Here is a 19,480-nt window from a genome sequence, read left to right on the forward strand (position 1 = left end):
ACAGTATGCAGTGTGAGGGACTACCTCTGTATACAGCTGGGATTACTGAGGGATTGCACCATTTCCTGATGCTGCTGCGAGCGCCTGCCTCCAGCTGTCAAAACGGCCCAAAACAAGACAGTGTTACGGGACAATATAGGGGGAAACGATCTGGCAAAATCACATACATCCCTATTGTTTAATAGCCAAATTGGGCTGACACAAAACGTAATGATACACAAGTACAATATATATGTAAAATATTAATAAATATTCCCATATAGGCTCACTATCTCTTACGAATATGATTAATATAATCTTGACGCCCCTAAATATTATGGTTCGGTCCGTTGCTACACTATTCTGTGTGGACATTCTCCAGGGTGATGGAGAAAATGTCGTTTTCTCGGCCTGAAAATACATGACGTTTTTCGGTGTAAAGCGTGAATTGTATGAACAAGCATCGCAATGGCCGGTATAAGGACGGTAAACGGAAAATTATCCGGAATCAACCCAGCTGTTAGGTAATGTTAATATCGAAATATGTTTACAGCGGAGCTCGGTCTATCAAGCTAACACGGCTAATGTCTGCCCGAGCCCCCTTTCGTTATCGTTGAGTAGTGTTAGCTCTACACCGCTAACAGTAATGCTAACATAATTAAGTTAAACGGCAAGCTATACGTATCTTAGGACGTTAAGTACATGATATTTATAGCACATAATACTGTAAAATATTTTTTTTTCTTATTAGAGCTGAAAACGCAATTTATTTAATTTTATAGATTAAATAGAAAATGCGTTCAGAATTAATAAGTAAATAAAATCACGATGCTAATCAAGTCAGGCATAGACGCAATTAACCCTAAAATATGCGACATAATTTTATATTTTGAAACAAATACATCTGTAGAATGTTTTTTTTGTTTGTTTCAAACTTCTTGTGATGTGTACTGCAATCTATCTGACAAGTAATATCTTGATATCAATGTCTTGATATTTTTATAATTTCGGTCATTATATATTTATTACCCCATTGCACATACATATGTTGTTGATATTGTTACATATCTCTTTACTGTATATTTTAGCGTTAGGGTTGACTTTCTGTGCATTAAAATCCTCTGTTTTATGCACCTTCAATTGCCCCTTTGGGATTAATAAAGTTTTTTTTAATTAAATTGAACTTGGATTGAATATTTGGGTTAAAAATCCCACATCTATAATGAACCACAGTTAAAACGTTTCATTAACGCTGGTAAGAAACACCATTAGTTTATACCTGATTTCTTCCCCAGCTGCTGTCGCCTGCGTCAGGTCCAGTCTCTGCTCCATGAGGGGGGCAGTTCCACTCCTGATGGCATCCTGTGCTCCCTAGGTATGCTAAGTTAAAATGATCTCTAAGCCTTATTTCTTTACGTGGCCCGGTTAATGGTCTGCTAAGTGTTGGGCATTTAGAACAATTTATGCTTTCTATCTAAAATAACCAGAGTATATTTTGTGTTTTTCAGGAATAGACAGCAGATATAATGAAGGGTGCACTGAGCTGGCAAAATATCTGTTCTATGGCCTATATGGAAGAACTCAATTGAGTCTAGAGCATGTCCTCGAAGAATTTCCTGAGGAAATGCTTGATGGTGAGATATTTGATCAGTTTGTTATGGCTTTAGTTTTTATCTAACCTAACACATAATATAATATTTTACTTTTTAGATGTTATCCTGTTGATCAAAGCGGAGTGTGTTCATCTGTACTGCAACCCAATGAACTACTGTTACCTGTTGCCATATGTGTCTCACTGGAGGAACCTGCATCTCTACTGCATGACAGAGGCAGAGGTTAAAAATCCCTTCTCTGCTGCCGCAAAATGCTTCAGACACTTCAGAAAATTATGAAATGTTTGATTTGATTTAATTAATTTATAAAGTTGAAACATTTGTAACATATTTGCATTGAGTTGTCTACCACTGTAATTTTCCCGTCTCTACTCACAGTATGAAGATGAGGAAGCAGCAGAGGAATTCAAAATATCCAGTTTTGTCACCATGGTACAGGACTGTTATCACATTGGAGTACCTTATAGCTCCCAGGGTGTGTATCGTCACATTTTCATCTCCATGAACATTCACTGCACTTGTTAAAGAGGTAGTAAAGGGTGAAGTGAAGTTCGGTTGTAAAGGCTGAAAGGGGAATTTTGTTTCTGTGCCTAACAGTGCATACTTTCTATTTTTGCAACAACATTTTTTCTTCCAGGACATGTGCAGCGGTTTGACATGTTTATGGTGGAGAAATGGCCCCTAATTCAAGCATTTGCTCTGGAAGGCATTGGAGGTGGAAGCTTTTTTACTGTGAAATACAAGGTAAGATTTTATCAACAAATGAAGTTTAAAAAACGAAGGAGTTGTTAAATTCTGTGGTATGATGACAGTATTTGCTACACTACATTTTACATTTCCGTTGCTTTTCCAGCTCATGGACATGAGTGAGAAGCTGTGGCAAGTTTACAGCAGACTGGACCCAGTGTCTCTGGGTGACGTCTTCACAGAGGTATGGAATCCCTGACCGTCGTTTTGCATCACCTGTTCTGATTTTGAAAAGATTTTGTTGCATTCAAACACATAATATAGATAAAATGATATTCATTTACACTAATCCTGGTTTTGCTTATTTTATTTCAAGGATGTGGTTAACTTTGAGAAGCAGTGGAGTGCGTTTTTTTCTAGCATGGACCTTGAGAGCCATCTCTCCATCTTGGAGCTATCTGAAGCTCAAGCGGGGGAGGTACGTTTATTTTCACACATTCCTTGCAAGTAGTAAAACAGTAAATCACTGCTATTGAATAGATTATGATTCTCTTGGACCCACAGACATTCCGCACTTACTACTCTCATGGCCTGATTTCAAGCAACATCACCGATAAAAGGTATTCTTCTTGTTCAACCAACATCTAAATATTGATATCATGTTCATACGTTGTCTTTTTTTAAAAAGCGGTGATTTTTTTAATTTCAGCAAAAGTCAGCAGCCCTTTGTGTTGTTTGGGCGACATTCTTCCAGAGAAGATTTGAAGACTTATTCCTTCAATTTTCCCTCAGAAAGTCATCAGGTCCGCAACACAGGATGTCAAAGTTTAACAGCCAATCACATGGTGAGAACTACACGAGGGTCTACAACAGAAAAAGAGTGGGATTTAGTAAAATAACTAAGCTAACCCTAATTTTTCGCATCAATTTTCAAGATTCTGCAGTGCGTAGCTCCCAAAGGTCCACTGGCCTGCTCTCGGACCTATTTCTTCGGGACATCCCACACTCCGTACCTTGGTGAGATTTGACTGTATGACTTTCTATTTCATAACTGATCTTTTTCGTAACTGATCTTGTCCTAATAATTCACTTGATATAGTATAGTTTGTAGGTTTATGCTCCCTTTTTTTCTGTGCTTCTTGGTGTAGTTAATTAGTTGTTATTTAGTAAGAACCTTTGTTTGGGTTCTCTGTGTGTAATTAGTTTGTATTTCATCCACAGGAAATCGAAACACTGCGCAAAATAAAACTGAAGTGTTGTAAGTAATTTTTTTTTTTAACTTGAAATTTTTATTAGTGTCAGTAGAAATGACTAATGTAGTAAAGGCGAGGATTAATGGCTCCCAGATGTAAATTCACAAGCTACTGTGCTGTATGTAAAGAAATTTATAAAATATACTGTATAGTATACTGTATATGGGTATTAAAAAATGAAATGAGCTCCGTAGTTTATTGGTTTGATCAAGGAAGCAAAGAACATATTTATTTTTCACATCAATAAAAGAATTGCAGTGAGTTTAAATCCGTTGATAACATTGACTCAGCTCATGATCTGTCTTGTCATTTAAATCAACTCCGTAATTCATTAACATCAGACTATTTTTTTCTAGTTTTTGGTTTTCAGGTCTGAATGTTAGAAAAATGTCTGATTTCTTTTTTTTTTTTTTCTCCTCAGACTTTTGTCCCAAATTTATTCGGCTGCTGTTCAAGCTGTCCTGTCGGGAATCAAATGCTACTCCTGCACCACTTGCGCTGCTAAGGTAAGGACAAAGTCCACGTTTTGATGCTCGACTGCAAGGATTACAGTCACTCATTTTAAATAAACGCTTGTTTTCATAGGCAAAGGATGTAGCAGAGAACACATTTCTAATGGCTTTGGATTCAGCCGGTTTAAGCCAGTACCGCAGTGCGCTCAGGTACAGAAGGATGTCAATCATTCACTGTTCACTGTATGAAACTTAATTTGGAATGACTATATTTCTTGAGTCTGTTTGATTTTATTTTTTCCCCTTCAGATCCAAATGTGAATTTAACATTCAAGCAGTGAACAAGCAAGGAAGGTATGTCGTATCACTTTTTTTTACATTTCCTGACACAGCTTCTTTCAGCTATTTGAAAAGTACGAACTCAGTTGTTACTTTCTGAAATTCTTTTACTGAATAATTCAGAATTAGAGACCCTGTTTTTTATTTGCAGGATTATTCCTCTGACTGATGAAGAAAGACGTTATGTCATTAAAACAGTACGTTACAGAAGAGTTTTTTTTCTCCTCAAAATACCAATACAATGAAAGGATAATTCTGAAGTAGCCTTTTTTCTCCTATGGCTCAGGCTTCCATGACCGTCCATGACATCCCAGATCTCCAGTGGGACAGGGGGGTCCTGGGTTCTGTGGTTTTCTCTGAATCCTTCTTGGAGTCAAGTATCAACATTCAACAGAAAGGTACAATACTGATTGGATTATGTCTACATGGAATGGATTGCTGATTGATTCCACAAAGGAAATTTGATTTCTATAATAAGCAGCACAAATCCACAGGTCAGATTTAACAGAAAAAGACAAACATCATTTTGAAGCCCTTGTCTAAAAATAGCTGCAATAATAATATCCCCTGCCATTGGCATCATGTTTGTGATCCATCTCACCGTTTTTGTCATTCTTTCACTTCCTCTATTCCTTTTCTTCTCCTCTAGGTGGCGCTTTGTCCTCAGACAGCTGCTACACCATCCTGACTGCCACAGTGCCTCGCTATGCATGCTGGCTGGTGTGTTAAGGGACTTTTCACCAAAACATACATTTTATTAATAAAAACAGTGTTTTCCTTCATTAAATATGTTCATATTGTCATTAGATGGAATCTGATGTAAAGCAATCTGAGCAAGCGCAACATCTTGCCAAGGTAAGCTTTATGTATCCGCTGCAGTGTCTTAATAAGCGCTCGTGTATGTTTGAGCTCAACAGTTATTCTATTTGTGTTGAGCAGAAGGAGGAAGGGACCTGTTTGGGAACGGCTCTGACAGTAGCAGATGCTGCATATGTGTCCTCCAGCAGCCAGCTGTCTACGCCCGAAGAAGGTGACATTCTCCATTTGCTCAATTACACTCTCCATTAACATTCCTGCCATGTGGTTGATTCATTTATCTAACTTACATTGAGTGAAACTGCAGTATAATCATTGATTCGTACACGTTTGGCTTGATGAGAATGAAACTTTACACTACCCTGTGAATGAGACGCATTGCACTCATTTGATTTCTATTAAAATGTGACACTTCAAGGATGACATCAGGACTATGAATTGTGACTGACCAATGTAAAAGCTTTCTGTAATTGCCTTTGCTTTTCCTATGGCCAGAATCAACTTGTTTTTGTTTTTTGATATTAGGAAAAATCATCTTCTTCTCTGAGGGACTCCTTTTCATCCACTCTCAGTACGGAAGCATCACTCTGTCAAAGGATCACATCAGAACCATCAGGTTCTACCATCCGGTAATAGTTACAGTTAAAATGTTAGATATTGCTTTGCTGTTCCTCCTTCTTTATTTTCCTAAAAACTATCTGATTGTACATAAATACACGTGCACATGCATTTGTGTGTCTTCTTATTACCAGGACTTCGGGGCTGTGGCGTCTCTCTTTGTGGAGTATGAAAGCAACGTGTTTCCCCACCTTCCGTTCCCTCTACACAGCTTCGACCAGTGTTTGGTCTTTGCTCTTCAGCCCAGGTCGATAAGCCACAAGGCCTTCTATTCCAAGGTGAGACATGTCAGGGATTTTAGAGAGAGTGGGCACAAAAATCTCATGAACCTGTTCTCTCCATGTTTTAGGTGTTGTCAGTGTGGCGAAACTCTGAATCTGAACTCAATCTGCAGTTAGTGGATGAAGAGCATCTGACCTGCAACCAGAAGAACATGTGAGATAACATTTCCTCTACAGCTCAGTAATCTGTTTGCCTTTGATTAAATGTTTGTGATCTTTACTTGATCAAATAAGATGTAAAAAGAATTCAAAATAGGCCAAATTCTTCTTAAACCAATGTGGACCAATGATTTGATTTTTTAACAAAACATTTAAAACACATCTCAGTAAATTTTTCTCCTTCCCTTTTTCATCATGTCTCACGAGTATTCACAAGCTCTCTGATAACCACTGATGTGTGATCCTACCAGTAATGAATCGGTACTTCAAATGTAATACAAATAAGGCCATTAAGTTGTTAACTTGGGCTATTTCTCTCTCAGGCATGTCAGACTGCAGCGGCTGCACGACAGTCAGGAGCCTCCTGTGGCCAAACGGAGAGGCAACCTGAAGACGTCATGCTCCCAGCTGCCGGAACAGGACATGTTAGTACACAATTCGTAGAGTGTAACGCATTGGGCCCTAACATGTAGTAAAGCAATATACTGGGTGTTATTCACTCAGGGATATATCGACCTTCAAGCGTGTATTCATGTTTTGAGAAAGATTTTCTTCTTTTCACTGACTTTCGAATTCCAATGCTGGGCAGGTTTCTTCAGCATTTTGCTCTGAGCAGCATTGGTCAGGAGCCAATAATCTACGACCACCTGGGGGTGCTCTTCCCCTCTGCGGAACTGCGGAACTCAACAAGCGTTCTGGGAGAAAAGGTGATCGCAGTTACAGTAAACGTTGCAGGTTCCTTCGAGGAATGCTTCATGAGCCATCTGCTGTCCCTTTTCGTTTCTGAAGGTTGTCGTTACTATTATCACTGGATTGCCCGGAAGCCACAAGATGAGTCTCTGTAACTCCCTGGTAAAATTGAACAAGGAGCGTGGAAGGTATCGTGGTAGTAAAATTACTTATGATGATAATAATAAGAAAAAAAACAATACTGACGAAAGCAATACCACACAATAATCACTTTAGGTTGTTGCTGTACAAGCCGGACCCTGACACATTCTCAGCCTCTCACCTGCAGCAGTATCTGTCCAGTTTCCTGCAGAGTCAGAGAGGCCCAGAAGGCAAAAGCCGTCTGCTGGTGCTCACACCTGGGTAAGAAAGCCGGCTGATCGGCCTGGTGCAGCTAGAAACTGAAAAGTCAAGTGCTGAATATAAATTGCTGAATTTATTTCTTGTTCTTTTCCAGCGTGTGATGACTCATTAACTCATAAATGTCCCACCGTATACAGATACACAGATGTTCTGGATGTTGTCCAGTCTGTACTTTCCCATCCTGATCCAGTCGTCCGAGCGGGTTTCACCATCGGTGCTGTGACGGCTTGCGTGGACCCCCTCGCCTCCTGTATGGAGCACAGGTGAAATATCTTCCTCCAGCTGCTATTAAAAGAAATAAAACAAGTTCCAACCGTAAAGAAAGGTATTAACAGTAAAGAGTACTTCACCAAAAATGCATCCAATGAGATGAAAACGGTCAAAAATTGTGGCTCTGAGCTTCCATCTGGCTCCAGAGGAAAACACTTCAGTCTACCAGGATTCACAGCAGCTACAATGGATTCAGTGACCCAGTTTTCAGCAGCACAGTCTGTTACTCTTCTGTCTGTCTATCTTCATATATGAAAAAACACATACATTTTCACCAAAAATAGATCTTGCAACATTTAACCACTGACACCTTTCTTTTTCAGTAAAATGTTTCCACACAACAAAGTTTGGTACCGGCGATAAATTCCCGCTACTTATTCAACCACAGTTTGTTCAGTTAAACAAACCAAATAAAACTAGAAGTGATGGAATTCTTGACATTCACGCCGTCATGTTTCAGATCTCGCATGAACAGAGCAGATGATGACAGGCTGGGCCGGATGTTGATATATTATCGAAGCGCTGGAGGTTTCCAGGACAAGGTCGAGGCGGCGTGGCTTTTACATAGAGGATCAGTCCTGCATTTAATCTCGCTCTCCTTTTGTTACAGGCTTTAGATGTAGCTTACGGAGCTTCTCACTGTCATACATTGACTGAGCTGCTCCACACAATATGACATACCACTCCGGTTAATAGGCTCTTTTCCACCCCATAGTCAAGCCAGGATGGCAAGTGATACTTACGTAGAGATGAAGTCAGTCAGGAGGGTTTAGTCTTCATGACTACCATCCTTCACCTGTAATTTATTTGAGAAGTGTTATATGGAAAACTCCAAACTAGTCGATCTTAGTGTGCTGTCAGTAAGTCGAGTGTGGCTACCCCAACTTGGGCTCCACATTGACTTTTTAACTTCCCAAATCACTGCCTGTCTCCATAAATTTTGTGGAGATCTGTGGAGGTCCACTTCGGTGCTAATTGTGTGTGGTTAGCCCAGTTTAGGCCTGACCCGCCTGTCAACCCCATCAGTACAGCCGTCTAATCCTCTGGACCCATGTGTACATCCAACACACCTCCTCAGTGAAGCCGATCAGTCAGTCGTGATCCATTCTTCCTCATGAATGTAGACAGTTCATTACATCAGGGCAGGAAAGATAAATGCCTTTCAAATTACCGGTGGTCCGGCTTGCAGAGCGGGAAGAGGGGAGGGCGGTGGTGGCTGGAGGGCAACTCGGCCCAGAACGGTCGTTCGGAAAAGTGGCATATAACATTGATCCATCTGAAAACTCTGGATAAATTATATGGAGATTGAATTCAATTACAGAAAGCTTTTACATTGGTCAGTCGCAATTCATAGTCCTGATGTCATCCTGCCTCGCCAGCGAAGGGCCATAACAGGGAATTAACCTGCTTAATGCTGCACAACTTCAGCGACACCCATTAGTCATAAATAGATCTGCTTTTAATTTTGCCAAGGAGGTTATATATTTGTCGCTGTTTGTCTGTTTCTGTGCCAGTTGGCAGGAGCGCTAAAACCTACAAAAGGCTTGTAGGATTTTCATGAAAACTTGGTGGGAGGCTTGGAAATATAATAAGATATTACTGGGAAGAGGGTGGAGTCAGGATTTTTTAACTTTCTTTCTCGAACATTAAAAGAGTAATAAATACACCGATATGGTACAAAACTCTCAGGCAGGTTTTTATGGTCACGGAGTCCCAAACCATCATGGATCTGTTGCTTTTAGGCACAGTTATCTCAGTTAATTTCTCCTTCATGTCCTTTCTTGTGTTTCTCACATTAGGTTTACCTTCCCTAAGCTGCTGGAGCAGTGCAGCCAAGGTAAATCTGTTCCACCCTCCTTTTACATTTACCTTCTTTCCCACAAGTGAAATACATTGATGTATCATCAGTCATTTGCTTTGTGCATTAATATTCACTGATATTGATTTTTTATTTGGAAGCTGTTCAGCGTAGCTCTTTCAAGAATACACTACGGTATCTGATCACAATACAACCATTACAGGTCATAAAATATATACATTTGAGTTTACTGCCATCATCCTCAGCATCAAATAAAAAGCTTCCAGTTTTACCAGTGGAGGAAGTCTGGTTGGGTGAAGCTGGGTCAGTAAATGACCGCTTATTACAGCGTCTAATTTTCTATTACCACAATCAGAATGTCAGTTTAAAAAAAAAAAAGTACATCAGCAGCAATGCCTGAAAAGCTGCAGCAGTGTAAAATATTGCATTTCTACAGCCTTTTCACAGATGACTTTACACTTTGAGGAAAGCGAGACACTTTATTTTTTCTCCTGGAATTCATATTCCCTCTCTGTGTCTGGCTTGGTGTCAGGTATTGTGAGTACAGTGGTGTTCACCGGGCTGACAGCAGAGCAGAAGCACCCTCTCATGCAGCATGTTCAGCAGATGGTACGCTCTGCCAACCCCACCGCTGCCTTCATACTGTCAGAGAAAGGAGCTGTCACCCGGTAGGTGCCCAAAGAATTGTGATCAATGCTGCAAACAGTCATTTAGCTGCTTTCATCTATTTCTAAAAATCTCACTCCAGGTATCATTTTATTTTACTGTATGAGCCTACCTCCAAATTTTTTGCTAGTTACGTACGCTAACGTGTCGTGAACATTTTCCGCATGTTACCACTATTTGATATGAAATTAAAAGTCTAAATTGTTTGTATATTCAATGTGTGTTTTTGTTGTTGTTGTTGTTGTTGTTGTTGTTTAGGACTGAACATATGAACCTGATCTTTTCTGACAGCGGCTTCGCTGAGCCGCAGATGCTGAGAGCCCGTTACATTCTCTACCCTGGATGGTAAGACTCTCATCTCGCGTTCCGCTGTAGCGCTCGTGACCCTCGTGTCCTCCCGCATCCCCACTCAACCTCTCAGCTGCTGAGCGATGGATAGCTGTTGATTCTTGCCTCCGCGTTCCTTCTGTACGGCCTTGTATCCCCTCCCTGCGGTTTAATTGTCACTCGTCCGCGGTAGCCGGGGGTATCGGCTGCTGATTGCTGTAAAGCCCCTCAGGGCATCTTGTGTTCTATCACCAGCTGCCTCCTGGCAGCGTCGTAACAAGCTGTTGACCACGCAGTTGCCATGTACACAGAGGGGGTCTCTTCCCTTTGGAGCCGGTCCAGTCAGTTTTCCTGCCACAGTGGTCAGCCTAATATGAACTTCTGCGAAACCCCTCCCCCAATCGGATCATCCCCTGGTTATCTAGCCTAGAGACTGGCCCTTTAATTCACTGTCTGTCACGCTTTGTTTGTGTCCATGTGCATGTTGGTGTGTTTTGATATGTGTCTTTAATTCCTTATTAGTATCAGGCTATGAGTATTTTCAGATCTATCATCCACTTCCCAGTGTGGATCACTCACACCAGCCTCTCCCCTGCGGGCAGGTGGTGGAGTACACTACTTTGCAGCCAAAGACAAAATGTAGCACAAACACTTGGCTTGCTCTGGGCTTGACTTTCTCACCATCCGTGTAATGTGCACATGTTCCCGCGTTTCAGGTGCGAAGGCCGCTTCGCTTCTGGATTGGGGTCTCTGGTCCTTTCTCAGCGCCGCGTGGCTTTCAACCGCCCCCTGGAGAGGCCTCTTTTCATCACCCGCTGTCAAGGTGAGACGGAAAAGAAATCCCCCCCCCCCTTTTTTAAACTGTTACATGTGACGGAAGCTCCAGATATGAGCTGGAAAAATATGGAGACATGCTGTGAGTAATGTGCACATCTGAGGAAAGAGGCATTAATGACTTCTAGCCAAAAATGTTTAAAAATATAATTTGACAGTTTCACAAAACTGTTGTTGTTAAAATGTCAATGATGTTTCTGTAGCTCTGAAGTCGTCACTAAGGCCAAGCCCCTTCCGTGGGAACGTCTACAACCTTCGGGGAAAAGTCCGGTTTTCTGGTAGGAATGATAAACTTTAAATTTTTTTTATCGATAATTTTGCCAATAGATTAGTTGTTGATTTCTAGAGAACTTGTTATTGCATGAATAAACAAATATGACTTCTTTCTTTTGAGAAATATATAACCAGCACTTTCAGTTTTTGGGGATTTATTAGGGAAAAGGTTTCCTTGAAGGCAGGCGAGGCACTCCTGACGGTAGGAACGCTGCTCGGTTGTCGCTTTGGTGTCCATTGTTAGTTTAGTTCACTAGTTTGCTTTTCCTCCACATAGTTTTTCCACTTTGACTTTGAGTTGTTGCATGAGGAGAGCGAGCAGGTGCCTGTAAGGATGTGTGCAGATGTTATAGAGACCCGGGAATGAGTGTGTGGATAGTGTGAGGTGTGTTTCCTAGTCACTGTCACCAGACAGTCATTGACGTCACTCTATGTGTCCTTACTTTACTTTAACATTTGTCTTTAGCTCCGTCATACATATTTTATATTACGTTACGACTTATCCGACAAGTGTTTGATCTCATTTTTTCCACACGTGTGCTCGAAGCCAGTGAGAACAGAGAGGTTGTCTGGAAGGTAAAATATCACGTGGCTGCCGTATGAAGCTGTTACAGCAGGTGTTACCAAAGGTGTGAACTGTATGTGTGACTCTGATGTGATGTGAGCGTCTTCATCTCTGGAACCTCCAGACTCTGACCAGCTAATGGAGGTGAGCTACAACACCGTGAGCGGGAGCCTGAGCATCGTCCCCGACTCCTCAAACGTGGCCTGTTTGAAGCCGGTCCCCAAAGAGACAAACGCATCCTACTTCCTGGTGTTTGATGGCGTCGACCTCATGGAGGATGGGCTGAAGGACTGGCTCAGACTGTGTGCCAAGCAGGTAGACATTTGAACATCTCTGCCGCCTTTGATGGGATAAAACACAGTCATAGGTAGATCCTATATCAAATTCAGAAACAAGTTGCTTTACGACTGTTTTTAAATATTTGTTTTTTACAGAGGCAGATGAAGAAACCGAAGAAGACTAAAAACACCCTCTCACCGCAGGAAATCAAGCTCATACATGTGAGTGTGTTTGCAGTCGTGATTCTATAAATGCACTTAACGCTTATCTGAGTCATTTTGCGACGACTGAACTGCATTTAAACGTCACCGCAGCGTCTAGCAGGAACAAGGCCAGCACCTGCTTTGTTTGTTCCGATATTGAATTACGGGTATGCACGCCATGCATATGTGAACTTCCCTGCTGATAGTTTCATGTTTGATGGGCTTAAGAAATCAATGCCAGCCAGAGACGGTGGAGGAGAGCGGCTCAAGCCTGTGTAAAGACGGATGTAAATCATAAAGCATATATACAGTACACACACACAGACACACACACCCACATGTATACATATACATGCATGCATATATATATAGACATACACGCACACACGCACGCGCACACACACACACACACACACACACACACACACACACACACACACCTTTGTATCACTGCTGTTTTATACATTTTAACTATGACTGAAGTCTTTCATTCGTTCATTCATTCATTCATTCATTCCTTAATTCATTCATTTATTCATTCAGTGGACCTGATTACAGGAAGTAACGTGTGAAACCAAATTGTAGTTAAAAAGCGGTTTTGTGTGTGTGATGCGTTGAAGATAATGCTATGGCAGTGTTGTGTGGTATCACCATGGCGACCAGTTACATTGAAGTGGTACTATCCTCCAAAGGAAAATGACCTTCAGAAAAGCACCTGATACCAAAGCCAAGTCGAGTCCGATCAAGTAGAGCCGGTCCGGAAACAACAGTTTGATTCGTTTGTGAATTTTTCTTTTCTCCTCAGTGATGTTGGACCAGAGCAGGAACCGTTATTGATTTGTGTGTTTTTCCGTCAATAACCTTGAATGAACATGATTTATATATGTTTCTGTTTAGATCGCTAGGCACTTGGATCCATTACCAGAGGGCTACTTCTACAACGGTTATCAATATGTTGACATCTTCGGTGAAAAAAGGAGCCTCCATCCCAGTATCCTTTTCATAACCGGTATTCTCTGCTGTAGAATCTCACCTGGATCTAATCTATAATTGTGTGGCTTTGTACTTTTGTGTGTTATCGTTGTGTTGCTGTTTCCCTTACATTGCTGTCTGTGCAGACATGGAGGAGTTTATTCAAGAGTACGTCACCAAGGCCAACAAAGAGATCGAGCTGCTCAACCATCAGCGGGAGCTGCAAGGAGAGCCTGACCTGTTTGATCCGTGATAAGACCGGTCTGCATGTCCGTTTCCCCTCATCTGTCGTTTTTCATTCTAACGGAGCCACAATGGGAAGGACGGGAGGGGGGAGGGGGGGCGTAGGTGTCATGTACCAAACAATTTGTCGCGATGATCACGCATCTGCAGAACCTGCTGCTCTCCGTGCATCATTCGATCATTCCTCATTTGGATTCTTTGGTTTCTCGTCGGTGGCGTGAGAAGATACGTGTAGGTGAGGCGGCGACTGTCGAAAAGCCGTTTTCGTCATGGCGTGGCCGCTTGCCCCTCGTCCCGCTGCGGCAGCGCTAACTGTTCATTTAGCACTTGTGAGCTGGTGTCATATTCATCAAATGAACGTTGCAAACAGATGCGGTCACTCGTGTCATTTCAAATCAAGACAAGTTTTAGATGAGTCGCTCACAACTGCAGACAAATCTGAAACATAATGCAACACGAGAGCCCGTCTTTAAACCATTGTGATTATGCCGCTAAGCCCACGAGCTATGACACTCTCACAATCGAAGGGAATTTCCAACCACACACATCTATGGCTTGTGTGTTTCTGTTTATCACAGTTGGCAAATTAATGCCTCTATTTCTGGACAGGCATGGATGGCCGTGTGATTCTGGTGAGCTCTCTGGTGGGGTTTCTCAAGAATCGCTCCTCCTCTGTTGTCACCCAATCCGTGGCCCACCTGTTATCTTGTCTGCGTGCCACGCTGCAGCAGAGGGATCTTTGGACCATAGAGCTGTAAACATTGGACAGCCTTTTGGCTGCAGACAACTGATGAGTGATGCCATTAATCACAGAGCTAATCGCCATCCCACTGCTTTATTTTAAGACTCCTAAAGTGAATCTAATGAAAGTGGAATAAGTCCCCGCAGCACAGCCCTGTAATTATAAAACATCTGAAGCCGTCAAAACACATGTTGTCCACCAGAAACCTTTCCATAAAACACTCTGTTCCTTTTTCGTTGGTTTCAGTGCTGCTGGTTTCAACTGAGAGTTTAGCTGATTCTCACTGCCGCCGGGTGTGGATCACTCATTTCACTATTCTTTTAAAGAAATCTTGCTTTTCAATCCTTTCTTGAGGGTGAAATGTGTATAATCTGTGCAAATCTTCATGCGGTCTATTTTGGTTAGGTGTTGGTACAAATCCTTTCAGTAGAGCCATTAGAAAATAAGCTTTCGTGTCAGTGGTGTGGCGTTTGGGAGAATTCGACTGCATCCCATAGACGATGGGTTGTTGTGTTGCTGTCTGTGATCAGCTTAACAGCGACATCCGACGCAGGTTGGGGTTTCTACACAATGATCTTGGACTGCTATTACTTTCCAGAAACAGTCTAACTAACGTAATATTCTAACAAACAATCATTTTGAAGTTGAAACTTGTTAACAATTGTAATTAAGAGTTTGACAATGTGTAGGAACCCATTGCTGGCTTTCATTCAAAACGGGGCCAGCGGCGTTCCAAGCTGACTAATTAACGCTCTTTGGGGTTAAAGGCTACTAAGTTTATCTTTGAGTGAATCAATACTGCTGCTACCATGGTATGATATATCAAGTTAACCTTTGTACGATGTACCAAAACAAATGCCTGTACTCAGTAATGAGTGCTGTGAGATTTTTTACCGTGTTGCTGAGGAGAGAAAGGCCGTTTCAGCTCAGATCATATTGTGAGTCTTATTCCTCAGCAGACGAGGGAAGTGCTTGTTAGCGAGGTGACTTACTCACTGTTGCGAGATCGAGATATTTTTAGATCAGTGGTGACCACGTCTGTCTGTCAGTACTGTCGGCAGCCACTAAAATCAAACGATTCCACGTCTTTTTTTTTTTCTATCTGGCAGACAAACAGCGAGCAATAACATCGTTCCCAAAGTTATTTTCCCCTCACATGACCTGAGAGTATCTGTGCAGATTGGAATAATCCTACAGATTATCACGTACCTGACGCTGCTGGCCTCATCCGTCCACTGGGCAGAGTCCAGTTTGATCCGAACGAGCCATAGCATCTTATGCTAGATGTGCCACTGTGTTTTAGATGAATAATACACTGCATAGCGATGAAGTACGCCTCCGACGTGGTCTAGCCTGGGGTGCACATGAAGAGGAGGAGCTCACCCCGAGTTACCCATTCCATGAACCCCTCTCTTACAGTCTCTTTTACTGTATTAAAGCGGTGCTGTCGTACCTTGTGTTTTTATATACTCTGCTTACGGTACCTCAAATAGCTCTTTAAGGACAAACAAATGAACTGCCAAATTCTCGGCCTCTCACAGTTAACGTTCTGCGGTCTGCTGTTTTCTGGCTTGAAGAGCACACTCCGATCAGAAAGGGTTTGATCAACAAGCAAATTGTTCTAATGCGTAACACAAAAAAAATGCATTCCCTCCATTTGCAAATGACTGAGAGGACAGATTATTGTCCCCCCAAAGCGGACCAGGATAATATATAACATAAATCCTTTGTTGACAAAATGAAAACTCTTGTTTAAGCTGGATGCTCCGATCAGCATCTAAGAGATGCACTCAGAGCCGTCTGTTTTCAGCGCTGTTGTTATGTAATACCAGGGAGGGTTGGCTTGATTGACATTAAAACCTTCTGAGGCTGATGTATGGGAGCCTGGAGGTGCCACAACATGGATGTCAGAGACCGAGATTCCGAACGTAATTGGCCACAAGATTAAAATGTGGTCCTTAAAGAGTTAAGGGTTTTATGTCGGTGATATTAAAACACACACGTACACAATGATCACTATTTAGTATGCCTACACTATTTTGCATGTGTTGAGATGTCACGTGAATACGACGTCAGATATATTCAGACGGAATTGCCTTTCACCAAACTGGTACAAAACAAAGAGAAAAAAGAATCACATTTATTTTACAAATCTGCTTCGATTCTGAGTTACCTCAAAATGACAAATTCTATTTTTATAAGAGTGAATTAAACGCTCTAGATGCAAGCAAAAATGTCTCCTCTTGCACAAGCTACAAAAAGCAGAAGCAGATTTTTTTAAGGAGGAAAAAACAAACTGGAGGAGAGTCTTGATGGGTTGTGATCCGTCAGGTTTCTCTGATCTAGCAGTGCCTTGGCTGTGGCTGAGAAAAGCAGAGATTAAAGCTGCGTTCAAAACTCCGTCCCGCTTCCTGCGACGGGACGGAGGGGGTCGTAGGCGACGATCCGTCCTACAACAGTGTTGGTGAAAGGAATCTATGGAGTCTTTCTTTATAGCAATGTGTTTTTTTATCAAGCCAGAGGGTAAAGTAGGTGAGGTCACGCAGGGAGGGGGGAAGCGGCAGCTGCTGGAGGGCTCAGGTCGATTCAGGTATTTTTGCAGACTAACCAAAAAAGGTGTTAAATTAAGAGCCGGGAACCACAAATATGGAGACTTGTGGTACTTCATATATCCTGTGGACAACTCTGCATTTCTTTGAGGCTTATTTTGGATTAGTAGCAGAAGAGATTTAGTTATTTCTTTCATAAAAATGTAGATAAAATAGAAAAACTTTTGGTCGTGTTGCTTTGGAAATAATTCTATATAAAATAAAGGGATGCTTTACTTTTGTACCCAGCTGTAGTTGGGATGCAGAACATTTTATATGAGAGTACTAACCAAAAAATAAATAATGACGGTTGAGTTTGTGACAAAAGTTGGGCGACCCTATATTTATTGCACATTGGGGGCCTGATGAGCCCTCCACAAGCCCCTCTGTGGGACCGCTACACAGCTCTCTGGCAGAGTTAGTATCCTATACTGTCTTCATTCTGTATGTGGAGGCTAGCCGTGTTGTAGCTGAAGTTATAGGACAAAAACAAAGTTTGCTGTTCAATCGATTTTGTATTAAAGGGGATGATTAATGCTGCACCGTGGCAAAGCGTGAGCACGCTTCTTTTCCTTCTAGTTCAGGAAAATCGGCTCCCGTTGTCAAAAAAAAAGAGCCGACTGTAGAAATGCATCTCTTGTAGAAACGCATCTCTTGAACAAGTTGGTTTTTAATGGTGCTTTGGTGCTGACAGAGGAAAGGCCATTGGAATTTAAAACTTCAGAACATTTCTCAGGCCTTTGGGGATTATTGTTACTAATTGTTTTGTCCAATTGGGGTCTTCATCCTGCCGTTCTTGCAGACGTCACAAATCTTGTCCTCAGGTGTTTATTTCCGATACCTGAGATTGCATATTCGTCCTTTCAAACCCAAATGTCATCGAAGCAGATGGGGTGAAAATGAAATCTCTTCTGTCTGTAGCCACAAACCAGCTGTAAAGATTCAATGTGGGAATGTTTGACATCACCACTGAATAATATCTTTGAGGGAAGGGGGGGGGGTAAACCAAAAGGGCTCATTTCTTCTGTCTGCAGGCCGTCCAAAGAAAAGGAAAAACAATAACTTATTGTCTCTATTGTGATGAGAAGCAAGAAAAACAGCTGAAAGGTGCCAAAATGACCTCCAAATTCACTTTTTAGTGTGTTGGCAGCACATTGGAAGAAAACCGAATTGCATTTGCACAAAACTACTGAAACTTGTGTTTTTTTCCTGTGACCGATGCTTTTATATTCTAACTGTTGTTTTTATTGCACCAAGTAAACCATTAAATATTTATATGGCTGATAAATCTGTGTTCTATAGTCATTTATAAAGGTCTCCCTTTTAAAATTTCTGATGACAGTTTTGTCAGTGGTTTTGCGTAGTGCAGCCGGATCATCATCGCAGTGGATTCAACACTTTGTCATACAACATGGATTCGCTGGGTGCATCCGGACCTGTTATCGGCTCCACAGACGGTCTGCGCGGAAAACGTTTTTTATTTAGCCGGTTGGTGGAGGAGAAATGGGAGCTGAAATAGTGCTGAGAGAGAATGTGAGGAATCCCGCCTCACATATCACGATTTTAGCACTCCATTTCCTGATGTTTGTGTGTGTGTGTGTGTGTGTGTGTGTGTGTGTGGGTGTGTGTGTGTGTGTGTTTGTATGTTTGCGTGTGTGTGTGTGTGTGTGTGTGTTTGAAAGAAAGGAAAACAGCCTCTGTGTGTGTCCTTGTATTGTTGCCAGGCAGATACAGGCCTCCACATGGCTAACCTCTGACATCAGCGTTTCCTCACCTCCCTCCTACCAACCCTGCGCCGCCAGTTTCTCCCCAGCGACTCAAGGCAAGACCCCCCCTACCCCCACAGACACACACAAACACTCACACACACACACACACACACACACACACACACACACACACACACACACACACACACACACACACTTAGCTCTCTTACAATACACTCTTGCCATATCACCTCCACCGTTAAACGGCCTTATACACACACACGCACGCACGCACACACACAAACACACACACACACACTCATATACACTTAGCTCTCTTACAACACTCTTGCCATATTGCTTCCACCGTTAAACGGCCTTATTCTCTCTCTCGCCCCACTATTGTTGTATTTTTACTGAGGCAGTGAGCTATTTGTGGCCTATTATGACAGCCACATGTAAACACCATCGCTCTCATTGGCGTCTGCCAAAGCCTGTTGAGTGCGCCCAGGTCACTGCAACAATAGCAGAATAGACAGTGCAGGATTTGTTCACTTTTTTGAGTGCGATTACGGGGGAGGTCATTTACTTCTAAACTACGAAGCCATCAAGGCGATACGTTGCTACGCCAGCTTCGATCCCGGCTTTAAGCGTCCCCTGGGTCGGACTGTTTGCAGGTTTATGGATGACTGATTTTGAAT

At 42.1% G+C, this 19,480-nt stretch overlaps 1 protein-coding gene across 1 annotated transcript; it reads left to right on the forward strand.

The window, feature by feature from the left end:
• The first annotated feature begins 356 nt into the window (after positions 1-356).
• Positions 357-18,352, forward strand: dnaaf9 (dynein axonemal assembly factor 9). The gene is made up of 37 exons (XM_068338668.1): positions 357-503; positions 1,275-1,354; positions 1,488-1,613; positions 1,690-1,814; positions 1,971-2,067; positions 2,230-2,336; positions 2,446-2,523; positions 2,656-2,757; positions 2,844-2,899; positions 2,989-3,124; positions 3,215-3,296; positions 3,501-3,537; positions 3,954-4,038; positions 4,118-4,194; positions 4,294-4,338; positions 4,475-4,520; positions 4,610-4,721; positions 4,973-5,043; positions 5,131-5,178; positions 5,263-5,353; positions 5,665-5,768; positions 5,892-6,035; positions 6,107-6,192; positions 6,521-6,622; positions 6,787-6,904; positions 6,987-7,075; positions 7,164-7,289; positions 7,427-7,552; positions 9,359-9,396; positions 9,911-10,046; positions 10,303-10,389; positions 11,088-11,194; positions 11,409-11,483; positions 12,168-12,358; positions 12,478-12,543; positions 13,423-13,516; positions 13,644-18,352. The coding sequence occupies exons 1-37, from the start codon at positions 448-450 to the stop codon at positions 13,748-13,750; spliced, it is 3,453 nt and encodes a 1,150-aa protein (XP_068194769.1). The 5' UTR covers positions 357-447; the 3' UTR covers positions 13,751-18,352.
• Positions 18,353-19,480: the final 1,128 nt, after the last annotated feature.

This window comes from Antennarius striatus, chromosome 17 (assembly GCF_040054535.1).
Source record: "Antennarius striatus isolate MH-2024 chromosome 17, ASM4005453v1, whole genome shotgun sequence".
In the NCBI taxonomy this organism is placed as follows: Eukaryota; Metazoa; Chordata; class Actinopteri; order Lophiiformes; family Antennariidae; genus Antennarius; species Antennarius striatus.